General features: G+C 56.4%; 1 protein-coding gene across 2 annotated transcripts in view; it reads left to right on the forward strand.

The window, feature by feature from the left end:
- PREX1 (phosphatidylinositol-3,4,5-trisphosphate dependent Rac exchange factor 1) overlaps positions 1-4,746 on the forward strand; it is a 186,224-nt gene extending 181,478 nt beyond the window's left edge. For both annotated transcript variants that reach the window (XM_042930733.1, XM_042930734.1), the window contains 4 exons: positions 957-1,129; positions 2,586-2,688; positions 2,911-2,978; positions 3,833-4,746. In XM_042930733.1, coding sequence (XP_042786667.1) covers positions 957-1,129; positions 2,586-2,688; positions 2,911-2,978; positions 3,833-3,875 — 387 coding nt within the window. In that variant the 3' untranslated portion in view covers positions 3,876-4,746. The remainder of the gene's footprint in view (positions 1-956; positions 1,130-2,585; positions 2,689-2,910; positions 2,979-3,832) is intronic.
- The last annotated feature ends 15,556 nt before the right edge of the window (positions 4,747-20,302 follow it).

The raw sequence follows: 20,302 nt of genomic DNA on the forward strand, positions 1-20,302 counted from the left end.
AAATTTGTTGCCAGCATTTAAAATTTTTTTTTAATGTTTATTTATTTTTGAGACAGAGAGAGAGAGAGAGAGAGACAGAGCACGAGCAGGGGAGGGGCAGAGAGACAGGGAGACACAGAATCTGAGGCAGGCTCCAGGCTCTCTGAGCTGTCAGCCCAGAGCCCAACACGGGGCTTGAACCCACGAACCGTGAGATCATGACCTGAGCTGAAGTCGGACGCTTAACCGATTGAGCCACCCAGGCGCCCCTATTGCCAGCACTTCAAAATCAAAAGCTTTCCAGTGAAATGGAGGCTTCTAGCTTTTCTTGAGAAATGGAGAGATCTGGCTGTGTGCGGCCCACATTCCCACGTGTCACAGTTGCCCTTCCGAGGGCGTGTGCTCCAGGCCTTCTGCCCACGTCCCAGGCGCAGGCAGACCTCGAATTTGACGGCACTTTTGGGGTACTGGCCTCGGGACTGGAGGCTGGGGGCTCCCGGAGAAGTTGGTGGGCACGGCCCTCTGGGAGTTCGTGGTCTGGCTGGCAGAATATTAAGATGACACAGAGAGAACTGGCAAACCACCATTTTGTGCCTGCGCAGGTGATGGAGGGAAGGTCCTTCCCAGGAAGGCTCTGTTGGGAGAGGACAGGAGAGGGCACTTCTTTCAGGCTTAGTTAGGGGCACACTGGGGCAGGTAGAAAGAATTAGGTAGGAAGGCTAGGCTGGAAATGTAGTGTAAACACTGAATACCAGCTTGCGGGGCAATGGGGAGCCACAGATGGTCCTTGAGCAGGAGTCATGGAAGGTTAACCGGGCTGTAACCCCCGGAGAGGTGAGCCGGGAGGACAGCTCCAATAACAGAGCTGGGCAAGAGGGAAATGATGGGGAGCAAGGCTGGTGGGGGCCTCCTCTCAATGCCCTGGGGTCTGTGTGTGTGTGTGTGTGTGTGTGTGTGTGTGTGTGTGTGCCTCACAGCTGATACGCCCCATCAATGCCCTGGATGAGCTCTGCCGCCTCATGAAGTCCTTCGTCCACCCTAAACCTGGTGCCAGTGGGAGCCTGGGCGCTGGCCTCATCCCCATCTCCTCGGAGCTCTGCTACCGCCTGGGCGCTTGCCAGATCGCCATGTGTGGCACAGGCATGCAGAGGTGAGCTGCTGTGACCCTGGAGTTGGGGGGGCGGGGGTGGGGGGGTGGGTGCTGGACGGGCTTCCGGGAGCGAGGAGGCAGGCGGCCGGGGGGCTGAATCCTGGTTCTGGCCCTGCCTGTTGGGCCCAGCCACAGCCTTGGCCTTCCCTCTCAGCCTCAGTCTGGGCAGCGGGACTGCAGGGCTGTGTGGTCCTAGGTGACCTGCTCTGGTTCTCTGTGCTCGGTGTGAATGAGCACCTGTGCTCGGTGTGAATGAGCACCTGTGCAGGGTGGTTCTGCCTGACCATCCGTTCGCCATTAACGTGCTGGTCTTCGCTGGGGCGGAGCTGGCCTCCGTGCCTCGTGGACACTCCCCCACTTTCTGCCCGTTGTCCCTGTTCCTTGTTCCCAGGGGTGGGAGTCACCTTCTCTGAGACACTCCCTGACCTCCCAGTTTAAAACCGCACCCTCTGCCCCCACCCCCCTTCCCCTCCCCTCCTCCTCCCCTCAAGCAGCCCCACCACCATCCCACACGCTGGGAGCTTGGTTTATGTGCCAGTTTACGCCCAGTCACCCCCCCAGTGTCGGCCGGCTTTGTGAGGGCAGGAACTTGTCTCGCTTCTCTGCCCTAGCCTGGCACTGAGCAGCACCTGGCACACAGCAGGTGCTCAATAAATGCTCGTCGCGAGTGCTTGCTGTGTACTGGGCAGCACCGTTGTCAATGGATTAACTCATTTCCTCTTTGTAGCAAGCTGGTGTGATATGGCCTCTTCCAGGGGTTCTCAGTCGAGGGCGGTTTTCCCCCCCAGGGGACACCTGGCACCGTGTCCCGATGCGAGGAGGGCACTGTTGGTGTCTAGTGGTCAGAGGCAGGACAGCCCCCCACGTCCCCGGTCCGAACGTCAGTAGTACCTCGATACCGGTCTGCCCCTGTCTCGCGGTTGAGGAAGCCGGTCTGGAGAAGGCAGCTTACCTGCTGAAGTCCACAGAGTGATTATGTGGCTGAGCTTTGAGTGCAGGGGGTCTGGCTGCAGTGCCCACGTTCTAGACTTGTTCAGAACAGACGTGAGGGACGAACGGATACGTCCTGTCGACAAGTTGGGAGGCCAAGCGATTAAGGGAATCACTTCAGTTGTTTCCCCCAACAAGTGTTTATTCACCAAGGTCCTCTTCTGAGCTGGCCGTTGGGAGTGTCAGAGAACAAAACAGGCGAAAGGAAGCTGACGCCTTAGTAAAGCAGGAAAACGCCTACTGTGTGCGGGAGTGCTGGCTGTCGGGGGGAAAGACGGGCGGGTGTTGGGGGGGTGGATGGGGGAGGGGGCGGGGGGGTTGGGGGGGCCTCTCAGGGAGAAGACGCCTGAGGAGGAAGGAGCAAGTCCAGCAGTTTTCTGGGGGCACGTGGGGCAGTTCTCAGGGCAAGAGAGCAGGGCATGAGGCCTGCCCGGCAGCGACGGCCCCTCCCGCCCCTCCCCTGCAGGAGCACCCTGAGTGTCTCCCTGGAGCAGGCGGCCATCTTGGCACGGAGCCACGGGCTGTTGCCCAAGTGCATCATGCAGGCCACGGACATCATGCGGAAGCAGGTGAGGTGGCCCCACCCTCCAGGGACTCTCGGGGTCTCGTGGGCTGAGGGCATGGTGGCATGAAGGGCCCCAGACCTGGACCTTCTCCCCATCTGGCGGGGCCCCGGATCTCAGCTTCTGGGGCCTCCCGTTACTCCCCTTACCCCACCCCACCTGCACCCACACACTTCCTCCCTGAACTCTGTGTCGAGGCAGGTCCCAAGCCTCCTGCTTTCTTCCCAGGGACCCAGGGTGGAGATTCTGGCCAAAAACCTCCGAGTCAAGGATCAGATGCCCCAGGGTGCACCGCGGTGAGTGGCTGCTCCCCCCAAACCCTCTGGGAGGCCAGGACCGGGCTTGGCCGAACTCCTGGCCTCACCCCGGGAAGCCCCCATGGTGTTCATGCGGGGCCCCACCGCTCGTTTATGGGGACGCACTTTGGGGGGGTGACAAATACCACTGCAGGCAGCGTTCTTATTTCTTTATCAAACAACAACCTTGTGAGCATTCTCTCCAGCCGGCAGCTGGGGGAACTGAGGCACAGAGAGGTTAAGTCTCTCGTCCGAGGTCATACAGCTAGCAAATGGCGGAGCTGGGACCCTGCGCCCTGGCAGCGGAGTCCTAGGGGCTGAGCTCCTGACCACCGTGCTGCCTTGCCTCTCTGTCCTGCCTGTGTCACCACAGCGGCCTCCGGTCCGGTCCCCCTGCCATCATTCTCCCCACAGCCGATCTGACCCACGAGTGGCTCCCTCTTACTTGAGGGTGAAGCCCAGGCCCTTGGCGGTGCAGACGCGAAGGAACCCGGGGGCCGCCCGCGTGGTGCCGCAGAGGGTCCCCCCATCTGTGAAAAAACTCCCAAGGGCGGAGCGCTGTGGCTAGTTTGCCACCACCAGCGTGGGAAAGCTCCCGCCGTGTGCACGGACGCGCACACACGTATCCTCACCCCCAGACACACGCGTGCAGACGCGTCTGTGTCTGCAAACTCGTTGCCGGTCCGGAGGGGGCCAGACAGCCGGGGGGGGGGGGGAGCACGAGCAGCGTGGAGGGTTTTCACCCCGCATCTTTTTATACCCGTCGAGCTGTGTTCCTTGGGCGCGGATTACGTGCTCAAAAAGAATGGGCGGCCGGGCCATTGCTCATGGGGCTCCTCACCCGTCTCCGCCAGGCTTTACCGCCTCTGCCAGCCTCCGGTGGACGGAGACCTCTGAACGTGCAGACAGGTGCCGGGTGCTCGGCTGCGTCCCCCCCGGAGCTGGGCTTTGGGAAGCCACAGGGGGCCGCGCCGGCCTTCTGCAGAGCCGGCTGCGACGCTCCTTCCTGCTCCAGGATCCGTCAGCCTGCGTCTTCACCTCCTGTGTGGACAAGCGGAGCCCCCGCTCTCCGATGAGCCGGCCGGTCGGCCCTGGGCCGGCACATTCTCCACGCTTGTGCCCGAAGCCCGAGGGGGGTGCCGGGGACCCACGGAGCTCACTGACGGGTGCAGCCAGGACCTGGGCTCCTGCCCACAAGTCCCCAGGACACGGAGGGGGGGATGTCACGGGTGCTGTAGCTGGAGGCCTGCGCACCCAGCTCCCTCAGGATGGTTCAACCTGCACTTTTGAAACCCCTGGTTTCCTTCTAAGTCCACATTCCAGGCGGCACACGGTGTCTCCTCCTCCTCCTCACCTTAGCTGCCAGTTCACCCCTAACCCTGTACTAACCTGCTCGGTGGACTGGGAGAAGCCGGGCCTCTGCCAGGAAAGACAGAGGGACGGGGCACACCACCTGTCACCAAGAGGATACTCCAGAGCCACACCAGCTTCTGACATCACCGCCATTGGAACTCGAGCCACCAGTCCTGGGCGCGAGATTTGCTCCGACTGTATTTATATGGCGTGAACTCTCTATGGTTTGTTTTGGGGTTTTTATGTTGTTGGTGTCGTCGAGATTTTTTTTTTTTTTTCTGGGTTGTGTAATTATATATTTGACATTTTAAATCTCAAAGAAAGGTATATTGTCTAACAGGGGACCAACATAAGGTAGTGTTGATGACTTTTCCCACTTCTACTAAAAGAGAAAACTAAATTATTGAAAATCCAACAAATGTCAGTATTTCATCTTTTTTAATATTAGGGTCTTAAGGTATCACTCACAGGTGTTGGCTAGGATCCCTTCCCCCCCCCCCCCCCCCCACCCCCCCGCCTCAGTTCTCCAGCAGCCGGTCAATATTAGCTTGAATTACTCTGCTGTCTTTCGGCCTGGCTGTGAGGGTTTGAGAGGCAGGTGGACCAGGGCTGGGGGTGGGAGGGGGTTGAAGCGCCCACTTGAGATGCTGTCCCGCACAGGTGTCTGTCCTGCAGGTGGGAGGGCCCCTGGGAAACGCTGGGTGGTGGCTTCTGTAACTTATTATTATTATTATTTTTTGATGTTAGCTCAGAGCAGGGCACTTGGGATTTCTCAGCCAGCCAGAGAGACAGGAAGTCACCCTGCCCGCCTCCTGGGCACAGGGACCCACACTGGGACCTCCTCAGCAGTTTGTCCCCTCTAGCTTGTGTGTGCCAGCAGGGAGAAACCCCAGCCGAGGTAGAAGGGAGGGGATATCTATTCTCCACCCTTGTGTGGTGGGTGAGATCAGGTCTGGGTTGCCCACTGCCCCTGAGACTTGAAGCCCCACCAGCATCTTGGCCCCCTGGGCCTCCAGGGACCACCCTCCATCACTTGCCACTGTGGCCGAGATGGCAAGACGTGGGCTTGTTGCTGGACCCAGGTGGCAGGGACACAAATGAAGACCGGCTTTAGCCCCCTGGTGGGAAATGGAGAGGGGCCCCTGAGGGCAAGGGTGTTGTGCACTGGTTTACTTTAAAATGTACAGATCTTCTCATTAAAGTCATGATAGATTTTTTTATTATTATTAAAAGTCAGTTTATAATACAAAGATCTTGATCTGTGGAGGGTTCCTTTGGGGCTGACTCTGGTGGTGAGGGGCAGGGCGGGGTGGCCAGCGTCGCGGGCGGAATGAGCTCGTGCTTTGAAGACCATACTGGGGACGGTTCCCATCGATCCTGTCGGAGTCCTTGAGCCAGAGACCCCCCCCCCCCCCCCCCCACGCAACAGTGACGTTACCCCCTGAACCCATTTCCTCCTCTAACACGGGGACAATACATGTTTTCTCTTGCAGGGGAAGAGTGGTGAGGGCTACCCAAGAGTGCATAGTAGGTCTGTGCCTCAGCCGTGCCGGGGCAATAGGGGTTTTTATATTGAGTTCACCTTTATTTTCCATTCCGAGCTCCATTTCGCTGCGATGGTGGAAAATGTGGCAATTTTCCCAGGCATTCCTTGCCTTCTCTTGGGTGTCATGTCAGGGTTCCCGCGAGGGATGCTACCGAGCTGCCCTCTGCTGCAGCCTGCGAGGCCCATTGCGGTCTCAGATCTGGGATCTGGGATCTGGGATCTGGGGTGGGGTCGGAGGTCCACGCAACACAGAGGCTGGTTCTCGGCCAATCGGGATCCAGGCTGCCGCAAACGGGCCAATCAGAATAGATGCCAGCACAGACTCTGCGCATGCACACGCGGACCTGTCTGGGTCTCGGGCTGTGACTGGTTCACGGCACCTGCTCGTGCCCTGCCCATCCTTATGAAGCTTCCTGGCTCCCGTCTGCCCATCCAGAGAAATCTCAACCCCTGGGCCGGATTTGAGCTGCAGGCCTGTTTCCCTAGGCTTGTCCTATGCCTGCCTCCCTCTCCCTCCCTCCCTCCCTCCCTCCCTCCCTCCTTTCTTCCTTCCCTTCCCCTCTGCTCCTTCTTATGGTTCCCTCTTCCCTCCTTACTGCCTTTTCCTCCTTTCCCACACTTTGGAAAACACTGACATCTATGAAAGGCTCCCTTAAGGTACCCTCCCTGAAGCCAGCTGCCCTTGCGAACCCCCTGAACCACGATGCCCACACCCAGTTCTGTCATTTCAGACCAGCGTGCCTTCTCTTTTAGCGTCTACTCCTTCCAAGCTAACCCGTTTCAGAGCTTATGCTCTCAAGGCCCAGACTGGGTCTTTCCCAGAGAGAGATCCCTGTGTCTTTCAATGACAGGTTTCAAAAGACTCCATACTGTAATAGTTGAGAATGAATCCCGATAGGATTTTAGGCACAGCGACGGACTGATTATTTGGAATTATTTGAGGCCAGTGTTTAGATCCAGCGAAAAACCCTTTGAGGGGAGAGCTGTTGCCTCCGTCTATATTTGGGGTCAACGAGGAGGATTTAATGGCTTCCTTCAGGCAGGCGCTTTGTATAGGAAGCAGCCAATTTCTGCCTGTTCTGCACCCTGGGTACCAGGAATGAGAAAAGGGAATTGTCAGGTAGTGATAGGCAGAGGCAGCTTTGGTTTGGAGCTGAGAGGTAGGGTCTCTGTGGCCTTAACCAAGTCCCATCCAGCTTTGTCTGCAAACTGGGGGGGAGGGGGGGTGTAAAGCCCAGGACCTGCTTTGGTCTCAGGAAGGCCTTTTTTTTCACAACACAAAATGGAAGGAATAGGTGCAAGGGGGCGTTTTATAGGGGCTGAAACTTGGAAACAGGTGTGGGTTTTGGTTTTGTTTTCCCAGACATGATGTTTTCATAATTTTGAACAAGACCTTCCAGAAGTGGCAGATTTCACTTCCAAATTCTGTGGTTTTTTTTGTTCCTTTTGAAAATTGAGACGTTCTGGTCCCACTGGCCCACATTTCTGCCATGCCACGTGTCAGCTGTGGCTGAGGAGGGCCACCTCCTTCGGGCAAGACGCCAGCTCTCTCGTCCCTCGCAGCCCCACCTGACCCGGCACATTCCTTTACCTGACCTCCTTGGCTCCGGGCAGGACTTGCTGCCTCTTAACTGTCGGATCCTCAGCTCTGGAGTCACCACGGCGATGTCGGCTGAAGGAGGACCTGGTGACTGGGGTTGCTGGGCTGGTCGATGGCACATCAAGGGGCGGGCAAAACCCTGCAGCTGATGAATCTCTTGAACCTCCCAGCTGGACTTCCAGAATTCTCTGAGCCTCTGTTTCTTCCAACTGTCCAATGGAGCCCAGATATGGCTCCTTGATGTGGATGGTGTCAGGGGCCAGCCACTCAGGAAGCCAAAGGTGGGATGGGGTGTGTTGGCCACTTTATGGTTTTATCTAAATGTAACTGCTTAGGTGTTTGCCATCCTCCTTTCCCGCCAGTAGGAGCACCTTGAGAACAGGAGCCATATCCCCTCCTGTCTGCTGTGTGCCCAGTGTCCAGCCCAGTGCTGGGCATCGGTGAACCATGGCGAAAATAAAAGAAGGATCATGACTATCCGAGCCGAGAACCACGTGCCTATGACCGCATGCTCTGCGCCTGGCTTTGTTCTGGGGCTGGGCTGGATTGTGGAGGGCCATGAGGATCTGGGCTGAGACCTTTGAAGTCGGATACCCTCACCTGCCCCCCGGACCTGGAAGCGTTCTGGACTTGCTGAGTGCCGTCTCCTGAGAGGTCACCGCCTCTCTTGGGACCTCAGTTTCCTTCTCTGAGAAATGGAGAGGTTTACCCACCTGGCTGTGTTGTTGACCAGGAGAACCAACAGGGTCCAGGGTTGCCAAATTTAACATCCAGGGGATGAATGTGGTGCTCCGTCCTTCCAGCAGGTGGCGCCAGAGACTGTGTAGTGACGGGAGGTTCCGGTTCACCTGGGCTCTTGTCCTGGCAGGTCCTGCCTACCAGCTTCCAGCCCAAATGCTGGCTGTTGGGTGCCCACATTTGGGAGAGAGGCAGCCTTGAGGCCCGGGCTGGGACTGTCTGGTTGATGGGCACTGTCCCCTGCCATCTGGCCTGGGTTTGGCTTGACGTGGTGTGGATATTTTATCTTTTTCTTTTTCCATTTTTATTTCTCCTTCTTGATTATTTTTGTCTCTTTCGCCTCCATTTTCTTTCTTACCTAGATTTTCTGTTTTTTCTTTGTCCGACAACATACGTCTGTGAGCTAGACTCTATATTCTTTCCTTTTTATTTTTCTTTTGTGCGTTTCCTTCTCTCCCTTCTTTCGTCCCTTGCAACTGGATGTATGAGGATGTGAAAGACCCTTGCAAACTGTAAAATGAGGTGCTCATGAGGGCTGTGACCAGGAACCCGCCAATTACTAAACGGGCGCCCCACCCCGGCCTGGAAGCGCTGACCACCAGGTGGCGCTGTGGGCCAGATTGTCCTGGCTGAGCCTCCCAGAGCCCCTGGAGGCTCCGTTGAAGGGCTCTGGGGTTTGGGGGCTTTGTGGGGAGGTGAGTCAGAATGTCTATCCCAAATGGACTTCTCTGGGCACTTAGTAACATCTCCTGGAGGGTCAGGAGAGGGCTGTAGGGCAACAGAGCCCAAGCTGTCCTTCTCTGTGCCTCAGTTCCCCCACCTACGATGTGAGGGTGTACAACTCATTTCTTCAAAAAAGGATTTGTCCTCTGACCAGCCTGGCCTTCCCAGACTTCTGTGGATTAATGGCAGTGTCCAGGACTGAGCACTTAGTGTCTTTTGGACTCTCGGCCGGTCGGCTTTTATAAAGGCATCATCGGGTGTAACCCTCTTACCCGCCCTTCAAGGTAGGTACTGCTAAGCTCCTCTTGACAGAGGAGGACATGGGCTCAGTTAGTTTCAAGTGACTCACCCATGGTCACACAGCTCGGAAATACCGATCCCTGATCGCAGGGATGGTTGCAGCGTTACATTTAGCAAGTGGAAACACAGTGGCCACTGGATTTCATGGACTCGCTGGCCAGGTGCACCATGGGAGAATCTGACTCTGATCCCAGAACCTGGCAGACATGGGGCTGGGGGAGGGGAAGGGTTGAAGAGGTCCCCTTACTAAGGAAAGGCCTGCGGGCTGTCCTGGGAAAGCAGAAGGGAGCTCTGCGGCCTTCTTGCCTTGGGTGCTCCCTCCGGTGCTCCCTCAGGGTCTTTGCACATGTCCCCATGGCCTGGAGCACTCTTCCCCCAGATGGCCTCATGCTTTGCTCCCTCATTTTCCTCGCGTCTGCTCAAACGTCACATCATCCCGCATTCTTTCCTGTCACCCTGTCTCCCCTCACCCTGTTCTATTTTCCTCCCGAGCACTTACCACCACCTGGCGGAGAGGATCGTTCACTCTCCTGTCTCTTGCACTGCAAGGGCCTGATTCTTGTTCACCTCAAGTGTTAGCAACTCCCGTTCACCGGGATGTGGTGGGAAAGGACTTTTCACGACAGAGCGGCCTCCTGGGTCCCGAAGGATGTGCCTGTCACCAGGGCGGAGGGAGAGGAAGCCCGCCGGAGGTCTGGCAGGAAGGTGCCCGCTGTGGGGTTGGGACCACCACAAACACCACCAGCAGCCACATCTCGAGCGCCCACTCTGTGCCCGGTGCCGTCCTGGGCGTGTTAATACAGCGCTCGGTCAGTATGTGCTGTCGGTGCTCGTTAGCTGCGGAATTTAGCGATCGGAGTCCTGTCGCGGTAGATTCTTAACATTTCCTGGAGATGTCCAGTCACTACCAGTTGGCTTTAGTGGACAGAATCAGGGAATGAGGGGTGCAGCAGGGGGGACAGCACATCCCTGCTGCTGAGGATTCTGACCACTAATCCTCACCGACTCTCATGGAGCCTGGGAGAAGACAGAGTTATTAGTCCCATTTGACAGACGAGAAAACAGTCTGAAAGCGTTCAGTGACCTGTCTGAGGTCACAAAGACTTGGAGTCAGAACCGAGCCCGTCGGACCCCAACTCCCCACTTGCGTGAACACCTCTGCGGCCTCCTGGGCGGGCAGAACGGCCAGCGCTGAGGGCGCCCCGGCCCTTCCAGTCCCTCCCGGACCCTGCCTCTCTGGCTTGCTGCCCTTCAACCACCAAGGCCTCCTTTCTGCTCCTCCGGCTCTGATCTCGGTCCTCGTTCCCACCTCCGGAACTTTGCACCCGCTGCGGTTTCCCGACTGGAAGTATCTTGCCGTCTGCCACTCCCACGGGTGGCCCCTCCCCGTTTCTCAGGCCTCAGTTGGAGTGCCACGGCCTCCAAGAGGCCCTCCGGATTGACCATCCCTTATTGACTCTAGCAGAGCGTGCTCTTTCCTTCTGCCAAAGATCCAGTCTTTATCCAGTTTACGTCTGCATTTCTTAGCTCACGTTTTGTTGGCCTACTCCAAGCAGACCGCAGGCTCTGTGGGGGCCGAGCCTGCCTTGCTCACGACTGTATCCCCACTTCCTAGCACAGGAGGAAGAAGTGTAGCACCCTAGGTGCTCGATGAGGACTCGCTGACTCTGGTTGGATGGACCACTGAATGAATGGCCATTTGGATCAAGAGACAGCCGCCCCCTCACGAGGTATTTACGCTAATTTAACCTTCAGGGTTTGGAAAGTCCACGATTATGTCTCTGTTCCTTCCTTGGGTGTGATAGTTCTGGTCCGGACCTACTTTCCTGGAGTCCCTCGGTTTCACCCAGGCCTCAGGTCCCCTGCAGGGTGGGGCTTCCCCACGAGGATGTTCTTCCATCGGGCTGGATCTGCGTCACTGGGTGCTGGGTCCGACTTGGCAGGAGGACGCAGCTGATGATGCAAAGCCACCTATCCAGAATGTGTCTTCACCTGGCATTCTGGCACACAAGGCGTCTGCAGAAACCCATGGGATTCAGGGTCTGCTCAGTAACCCATTCCCTCACTGGCATCCTTTATTAAATATTTATGAAGGCCCTACTAGGTGCCAGGCCCTGTTCTAGGCCCAGAGTCACATCAGCAAAGTGCTTGTGGAGTTTATTTTCTGCTGGAAGAGACGGGGACAAAAAGCCAATAAACACATTGTGTGTCATATGGTGTGAATGCCAATAAGATAAATCCAGCAGGTAGGAGGTCAGGGACAGATGTGCGAGCTAGTTTAATAAATGGTCAGGGAAAACCTCTCTGGGGCAGACCCTTGAGTGGAGACCCAAGGAGGAGAGACCTTGGCATAACTGATTCCGGGCAGCAGAAACAGCAGGTGCAAAGGCCCAGAGGTAGAAAGTGCTAGGGAGGGTGTTACATCAGAGTGGGCAGGGCCCAGGGCACATAGGTGACTGGAAGGCTTTGCACTTCATGTCTAGAATCAGGAAGCCACTGGCGGGTTTTGAGCAAAGGAGAGTTTTCTCATCTACAAAATGGCAATTACAGCTCGAGGCCCCCACCAGGCCTGCCCATTTGAGCACTTTCGAAAAGAATCTGAGAGGGCTCTCCAGAGTGAAAGTGGTATTGTAACATTTTATTTCTAGAATATGTGGCATTGTTCCTATTGTGTTTCGTGAAACGTGTAGTATTACCATGATATACAATTATATTTCTGTCTAGTCTGTGGAGACAGCTGCCTCTCTGATGGTGCCCACACCAGGGTCTCTCCCCACCACCTGCACCCTCCCTCCTGCAGTCTGTCTGGGTGGCCCCATGCTCAGCCAAGGGGGTGAATCGCGAGGACAGGGCTGCCTTCACGGGGACACGTGGGACCCGTTGTAGTCACACAGTGCTCAGAAGGGTCCCATGATTGGCTAAAGGCTCTGCTGTTGCAGTTTTGAAATTCTAAATAATTTTTGACCAAGGGGCTCTACATTTTTACTTTGCGCTGGTCCCCACAAATTATGAAGGTGGTTTTCTTGAGGCTGTGAGCCTGTCACGGGATCCTGCCCCTTGGGGCAATCCTGTGATTGGTAGATGTTGACCCACTTCTGAGAAATGAGGTGCAAGGGCCCTGCACCTCAGGGGGGATTCTGGGAAAATCTTTGCTCCCCAAAATGAGAGGGCTCAGGAGGAACGTTTCTTTTCTCCCCATGCCTCGTTCCTTCCTGCTTTGGATATTGTCCACTTGGATACTTCTCTCTACATCTAGTGCTGCCAGCTGGATCCAAACCATCATCTTTTGCCTAGAATATTCTGGTGTTCTCGCTGGTCTCCCTGCTCTCACCCCCCTCCCCTGCAGTCGGCATTCAGTTCTTTTGACTTTCTGAAGTTCTGGGGGCTTCAGCAGAAGGTCCAGTCCCCTAGGTCAGCCCCCTCCTGGGCAGGCCTTTGCCAGCCTCGGCCCAGCACGTGGGGCGGGCACTGCCGTGTTGTCCTTCTATTTTCCCTGCTCTTTCCCTTCCGGCACTTTCCAGGCCCAGGTTCCCGGTGCAGGGCTGCCCCAGCATCCCCCCCCCCCCCCCCATGCAGCCGCTCCCTGCTGCCCTGGGCCCAGCCTCCAGATCTTTCCAGATCCTTCCTGCCCATTCACCCTCTCTCCAATCAAAACCTAACCATCCCCTGGCCCTGCTCCCTGCTGAGGGACACGTGCCTCACAGTGCCACAGGAGCCAATGGGTAATGGGGAGACACTCCCCTAGTTACCTATCTGTGCTTCACCAGAGCCCCCTAGAGCTGTGGAGGCGACAAGTGGGGGCTTTTCAGACACCATGGCCGTGGAGGGGGCAGTGAGCTGTTCCAGGGACAGGAACACTGCAGTCTACCAGGCTGGAGGAGGGCAGCCTCACAGGGGCTGCACGGACTTTCTGCTCTCTTTTCTGGCCTTTATTCACACAGCTCTTTGGAAAAGAACACGGGAATGGCCTGGCAGGTGGGGCCGGTCTCCGTGGCGTGTGGCTAACATTGGAGGACAGTGGAGCCACAGGCTGCTGGGGAGCAGCCCGTCAGGAGGGGGGAGGGGCGTGGGTGAGGGTGGCAGAGCTCCCTCAGCCCGTCGCGGCACCTGCCGTCAGGGAGCTGGCTGGGGGGTCCCGGGCACCATTGCCTGCGGGGGGGCCCAGAACGGTCTGCCAGGTCTGTGTCAGCAGCCGAGCCAGACTTGGGTCCTGTTTGCAGAGACTCGGCTACAGAAAGGGGCCAGGAACATCTGGCACCATCACCCACACAAGCCTCCTCTGTTGCGACTGGGTCCAACTTGACGGTGGAGGGCCAGCCTGTGTGACCCTGCCTCACGGGCATGAAAGGAAACCTAGCCTCCCTCCTCCCAACTGACAGATGAGAGGGATCCCAGTGCCCACCTGGGACTGAAGAGTCCATACGATGTATACTGTTAACTGAACACCTACTATGTGCCGGGCCCAGTGTTCACATGAACACGTCACTTCACTGACTCCTACAACAGCCCTACGAGTGGCACCGTATTCACCACCTTCCCATTGGAGGTCCCCCAGGGTCACGTGACGTAGGGGCATCGGAGCCGGGATTTGAGTACATGACACCTGGTCCCAGGTCCTCACTCCCAGCCTTCAGTCCTGCCAGCTGCCTGTGGAATGGGAGATGCTTGTGCCGAGGGCCGGGTCAGCCAGAGACGGGAGCCCCCGAGGCTTCCCCCTCGGGCGGTGGGGGGGGATACCCAAAACTGGAGAACACAGGGTCACCAAGATCACGCGCTGGCTGAACGGCTGATGTGGACCGATACTTGACCAGCGCGCCGCTCGGAACCCAAGAGTCGCGTGGATTTAAAAGCAACGTGCCAATTCCGGGTGCACTCACACCTGAGGACGGGGACGGAGGGGTGGTGGAGGCAACGCACGGGGCCTCGCGACCAAGTGCACGACACCCGTGGCCGGACTTCCCGGCCTCCAAGCGACGGGCCCGTGCCTCAGTGTCCCCGTCGGTAGCAGGGGCTCCCGGCAGCGCCTTCCTCACAGGGCGGGGCCGGGGCCGGACGCCCGAGCGCAGGGGAGCCCTCTGCCGGGCCGCAGGGCTGCTCGGGACGCTGCCGTGGCCGCTCGGGCGCACAGACCGGGGTTTCTCTTCCGCTCTGGAGGGGCCCCGTTTGGAGAGAACTCCAGAAGGCCAAGATTCAGGCCTTTTGTGAAAGTGAGGCCCAGGGCCCGCGATAGCCCGGGCTCTGGGGACCAATCGCGGCCATTTATTTTACAAAGCGGCGTGTTTATCTGCATTTTCCACCTGAATGCTCCAGGGAAACGTTCATTTGTGAGGATGCTGCTCCCGAAATAACTGGCGATTTCATTTGAGGAGCTAATTAGGCAGAATCAATGCGGTTTACTCCAAAGAGGGTCCATATCAGACAGAGAGGCGTGGGCAGGAAGGCCTGAGCACCGCAGGGCTGCATGCAAAGCGGGCCAAGGGTTTCGCCAACTACCCAGAGCCTCTGCCTGGGGAATCTCAGCCCGGCCACCTGCCCCGCTCATCCTGCTCCAGCCCTCGGGGTCACCACCAGCGCCCCAGGGGGACGGCAGCATGAACCCCAAATCCGGAGTCAGCTGGGCCTTGGTTCAAAGGCCAGCTCTGCCATTTACCGGCTGTGTGGGCCCAGGGACGTGCGTGGCCACTCTGAGCCTCGGCGTCCTCATCTGTCAAGTGGGAATAGACAGCAACGCTTCCCGCCCAGGGTAACGGTGAGGCTCAAAGACGTTACCTTAGGTGCTTAGCAAATGCCCGCCGCATTTGAAGTGCGCGGCGAAGGCCAGCTGTAACTACCGTTCGCTCCCGTTGATGCAGGACAGCCGTGACCACGCGCACGTTCATCACAGAGGGCACGTTCTTGACACGGAGGAGCGCGGCGCCTGGCACCCGGGCGGCCTCAGGGAACGGGGCGGTCCTCTCCGGGGGCGCATGGGTCTGAACACGCCGACGCGCAGTGGGGACAGGCTGGGTCGTGCTGCCCCGCGAGCAGCCTCCCGGGAAGGCGGGCTTCTTGCTCGAAGGGCAGGTGCCCGGAGGGGCGGCCGGGAGCTGGGCTGGGGGTGGGGGGGGGGGGGGGGGGGGGAGGGGGGGCTCCTCCCTTGCGACCCGGGTGACGGAGCAGCCCCGCCCCTGCGTCACCAGGGCCTGGGCCCGAAGAAGGGAGCTCGGCCAGGGGGCCTGGCAGGGGCGGTCGGGGGTCCGGCCCCGGGGGACGGGCAGTCACTGTGCGCACAGCCCGTTGGCAGGAACGGGTCACGTGGCCCCCAGCCCCCGGGGACCCGGACTTGCCTCCGCGGGTGCCCGCAGGGGGGGTCCTCCCTCGACTTCCAGAGGGTCGCCGGGAACCCAGTCCGCGTGGACGGTGGAGCCTGCGCTTTGGAAGGAGCACGTGGCGGGAGGCCGGGTCACGCTTGTCCCCGCCCCCCGGGAGCCGGCAAACCCCGGGAGACTGTCGGGCCTGTAGCTGACTCTCCCTGGGATCTCCTTCCGGGGGCGGTCCCTTCCGTGTGACCAACTCCTGGGGACGCCCAAGGGGGATCTGTTTGCCTCTGCGGGAACCGGGCCTCTGTCTACATCTCAGGTCCCAAAGAGTCGAGGGCCTGTGATGACAGCACTTCTTACGTGATAGTCTCGCTCGTGGGTTGTGTGTGCTGTGTGTGTACGTGTGTATATGTGTATACGAGTGTGTATGTGGACGCGAGTACGTGCGTGTGTATATGTGTGTATATGGACGCATATATGTGTGTCTGTGATGTGTATGTGTGTGTACGGACGTATTTGTGTGTGTGTGTAAGTGCGTGCAAAGGTGTGTGAGCCTGTGTGTGTGATGTGTGGATGCACGCACGTGTACGTGGGTGAGAGACTCTCCTGCCTCCCAAGCTCACACGATCTCCCCCTCACTGCCCCTGCTCTCAGGGCGGTGGTTAAACAAACACAGGCTCCCCTGACCGCGGTGCTATTAAAGGAGCCCGCGCGGACATGTGCAAGTCCTGCTCACTCCGGACAGTGAACTCTGGAGGGAATGCCGGCTCGGGCCCAGAAAATTCCAGGGCACAGATGGGTCGGCCCGGCCCTGGGCTACCCCGTGCTCCGGCCAGCTCTGACGGTGCACCCACATCTCAAGTGCCCTCGGAAGTGTAGATGGGGGGTTCGGCTCTGGCCTCGTGTCTCGTCCTTATTACCCGGCTCCCCCCTACCTGTGGCCACCCGGTCCTCACGCCAGGCTCCCCGGGGCTCCAGGGGCCCTTCTCGGAGGCCCTCGTTGCCGTGGGAGGGGGGCCCGTGCCTTTAGCTGGTCTCAGTTCCTCCGCCCGGAAGCCTCCCTGATCGCCTGTCTCCTGTGAAGTCGCTTCCTGTTCCGTGACGCCCTACTGTTTCCTTCGTGGGGTTCATCAGACCTCCGACCCTCTCGCTCGTGTGATGATTGTCTCCTCTCGAGGAAGCCAGCTCCATGGAGGCAGGGACTGTGGCGAGCCCAGGGCCGTGAGTCCAGGCCCCGCAGGGCGTGTGGCACGTGGATGCACGTGCCAGTGTTCACCGTGCGCACGAGTGTAGACGAACGGGTGGAGCTCATCCTGGTACCATGAGCAGACTCAGTTCAAGCCCCACCTGTCCTATGTCCCGTATCTTTCAAAGGCTGCCACATCTGAGAACTAATGAAGAACTTATTTGTGTTAATGAATATGTATTAGTTCTTTCAAGATGAGATATACATATTTAATAAGGAATGTCGAGAAGCTCAGGTTTTTAATCCGAGGAAGTTACCCCAATAATGAGAATGTAAAATGATGGCATGAGGGGGTGAGGCTATGTGGGGCCTGCAGGCCCGGGAGAGCCATGGGGTCAGAGAATTGAGAAGGCCTCCGGGATGCAGCGATGGGGGGGGCAGGGGGAGCTCTGCAGGGGGACTCAGCCCAGGACCAGGGCCTCTCCCAGCTCAGCCGTGTGTCTGACGCTGGTCAAGGCATCCTCCTCCTCCTCGGCCTCAGTGTTCCTATCTGTAAATGGGGATCATAACCCACACCTCACAGGAGCGCCAGGTTTGGATGACGTGAACGTAGTTCTGATGTTTCGGAAATTTCTAAGTTTTTGCTCGCCAAGCAGAAGGGATTCTGGTAATGAACAAAAATGTCCCGACCTGTCACAGATGGTATGTTTTTGGCTTCAAAAAACAGAAAACTCCCCAAAATGGACCTAAATAATAAGGACATCTTGTTACTTCATAAGCCAAGGAATCCAGAGGGTACCCCGGGCCACTCTGGGTTTGGCCGACTCAGAGGCTGCGGCTTATCAAGGACCTGGTTCCTTCCAGCTTCCTGCTGTGCTGTCTTCCCCTCATTGGCTTTCTCCCTGATTGTTGCAGGAAGGTTCCACAGCTCAGGTAACACATCCTCAGGCAACAATGCCCCGAGGCAGAAAGAGAAAAAAATATGTTTCTTTCTATTGCCTCTTTATAAAACCCTGGAAGCCTTTCCCAGAAGCTCCCTGCATGTTTTTTTTTCGTGTTAACTTCAGCCAAAATTGCATCCCAGACTTATTCCTAGACCAGTTGCTGGCAGAGGAAACGTACTGATCATGATTGGCCGCCAGAGAGGTCTGCTCCCTGGGGCCATGTTGGAAATGGGGGGGGGGGGGGGTTGGTTTGTCTCAATGATCCGTAACATTTCAGGCCTTTACAGGGTGGGGCCAGGAATACTGAGTGTCCTACAATGTGCAGGGCAGTCTAAATAAGACAAATGTCATCCACATGTGTGAAAAGCCATTTTAATCAATAATGTGAAGAACATTACAAGATTTTAATGTATACTGGATACACTATTTTACAAGATTTTAATGTATACTGGATACACTATTGACATTCAAGTGTCTCTTTCATTGTTTTGCCCTCCCGACCTTACTTCTCTTACACCCAAACTCCTAACTATTCATCATGTCTCCTCACGTGTCTGTGCCTGCTCATTTACATAGTGAAATGTGATTTATTTTATTACAAATTATTTTCCTTTTATTTCTTTTTTATAATCCACTTCAGAGCATTATAATGGCTTTTTGAGTACGTGTGATATTATAGGTTAATTATTCATGACTTCCATTTCAGGGCGGTAGAGAGGTTATTAAGTACATTTCTTCCTTGGAGAGGTCATTGGGTCTGCCAGAATTGAGAACCACTGCCCCTAATCCATCATGATGCACATCCTGGGGAGGGAAGAGAGCCTGAGTTCTGAAACTTGTGGCTTCCTGGGACCTGAGCCACATCAGAATTGAACTGAGTGGAGGCCAGAAGTGGCCGTTGGCTTGGCACGCACGATGTCTGCTTGCCCATGCAGTTGCCCTTTCGCTGCCACTGAGTCACGGTGGGTATCCGGGAAAGAGCTCCACAGAGAGGAATGAAGGTGCCAAGAGGGCCACTGAGGCAGGGCTGAATTTGCATTTAGCCCTGAGACCCAGAAACCCACTACACATGGCCTGCCAGGTGCTGGTCATAGAACTGCATCAATTTCCATCCAGGAGAGAATTTGCTGGTGGGAATGGAAGATTGGTGTATCTCTTTGAGCACAATCTGAAGAATACAGAGGGTGGGTGAGGTGTGATCGATGCCCAACTGAGACAGATGGTTCTGGAAGAGGCCTCTGAAGGCAGTCCCCTACCTTCGTTCATTCAGCCATCCAGCTAATGTTCACAGAAGCGTCCTTTAGACACCAAGAATCATGCTCCCAGATATGAGGGTTTGGGAAGCATCAGATCTGAGCCTGCCCTTTAGGGGAGGCCTGGATTAACCAGGGAGGACTTCGGAGGAGCTGGACAGTTGGGGCTTCTGATCAGGTGAGGTTTAACTAGAGGAAAAAGCTACATTTTGATAGCCACTTTATTACAAATTAAAAAATGAAACAGAAGGTCAAATGCCTGGCCCTTACCCTTGAAATGTTTTTATGAATCCATCCAAAAATATTTGTTGTGTACCTACTAAGTGCCTGCCCTCATAGTGGGCACCAGAAATCACACAGACATAGAAAAAAAGGAACAGGAACTAAGTAGAACCAGGTAGAAACAGCATCCCTCCCGGGCCTCCCTACAAGGTCATTACAAGGTTTCCTGGCAAGGAGCTACCTATTCGCCTCAAGCCCCACCTTAATCACTCCTGTTGCTATTAAACTAGGGTCAGGTGTCAGCATGTTCCAAAGGACAAGCACAAAGTCCGACCGGGAGGAAATAGCATGTACTCCAAAGTGATTCGGGGATGTTGCTGATTTCCGTTGGCAGAAACCTGGGGACTGTGTGCAGGGATAGATTTTGTAAGAGTTTTAGACCAGAGAGAACAGCATATAACATTGAATCAAAGTACATTTATAAATATGGGGGCACTTCTCGGAGATTCTGAATTTTGTGGTCAGCTCAAGAAGCTGGAGGTCGCTCAGCATCCTTGATCTCAGTGGTGGCCCTTATTTGACTGGGTTGGGATGACAGAATGCTCCCTGTACATTACAAGGGAAGAAATCCAACGGATTAGGGAGATGGGGTGCTGGAGTGACTTTGTCATGAATGATATGGACAACCATGCCTCCTAACCCCTACGTGCCCTCAAGGTCTGGCAGACACTCCGTTCACGAAGGCATGGAGGCATATATTAGTGAGGAAGCACCGCATCCTTGAAAATCTCCGTGTGGCTGTTCTCAGTGGGCCACGTATAATGGTGGAGATGCCAGAGGGAGATACCAGATGGCAGCCATCAGTGAGGGTGAGGATAAGTGACAGCATCTAATCCCCCTCAGGCAAGGTGGGCGTACTTACCATATTGGCCAGAAGAAAAGAAGTGGTAATCAGAATGTCCCAGGTAATCTTTTGCATGGTTTATTCATCGTGGTGTCCTTAGAGATGAAATAGATGGGCAGCGTACCAAAATGTTACTTGATTTATGTAATGGGGGGATAAAAAAGACCTGGTGGCCAGAAACTACCGAAATGAAGAGCAATGGCCTCTTATCTAATTTTTCAAAAACATAGATCAGGTAATAAGTGGAGTTGTGACT

The sequence above is a fragment of the Panthera leo genome, chromosome A3 (assembly GCF_018350215.1).
Source record: "Panthera leo isolate Ple1 chromosome A3, P.leo_Ple1_pat1.1, whole genome shotgun sequence".
Classification (NCBI taxonomy): Eukaryota; Metazoa; Chordata; class Mammalia; order Carnivora; family Felidae; genus Panthera; species Panthera leo.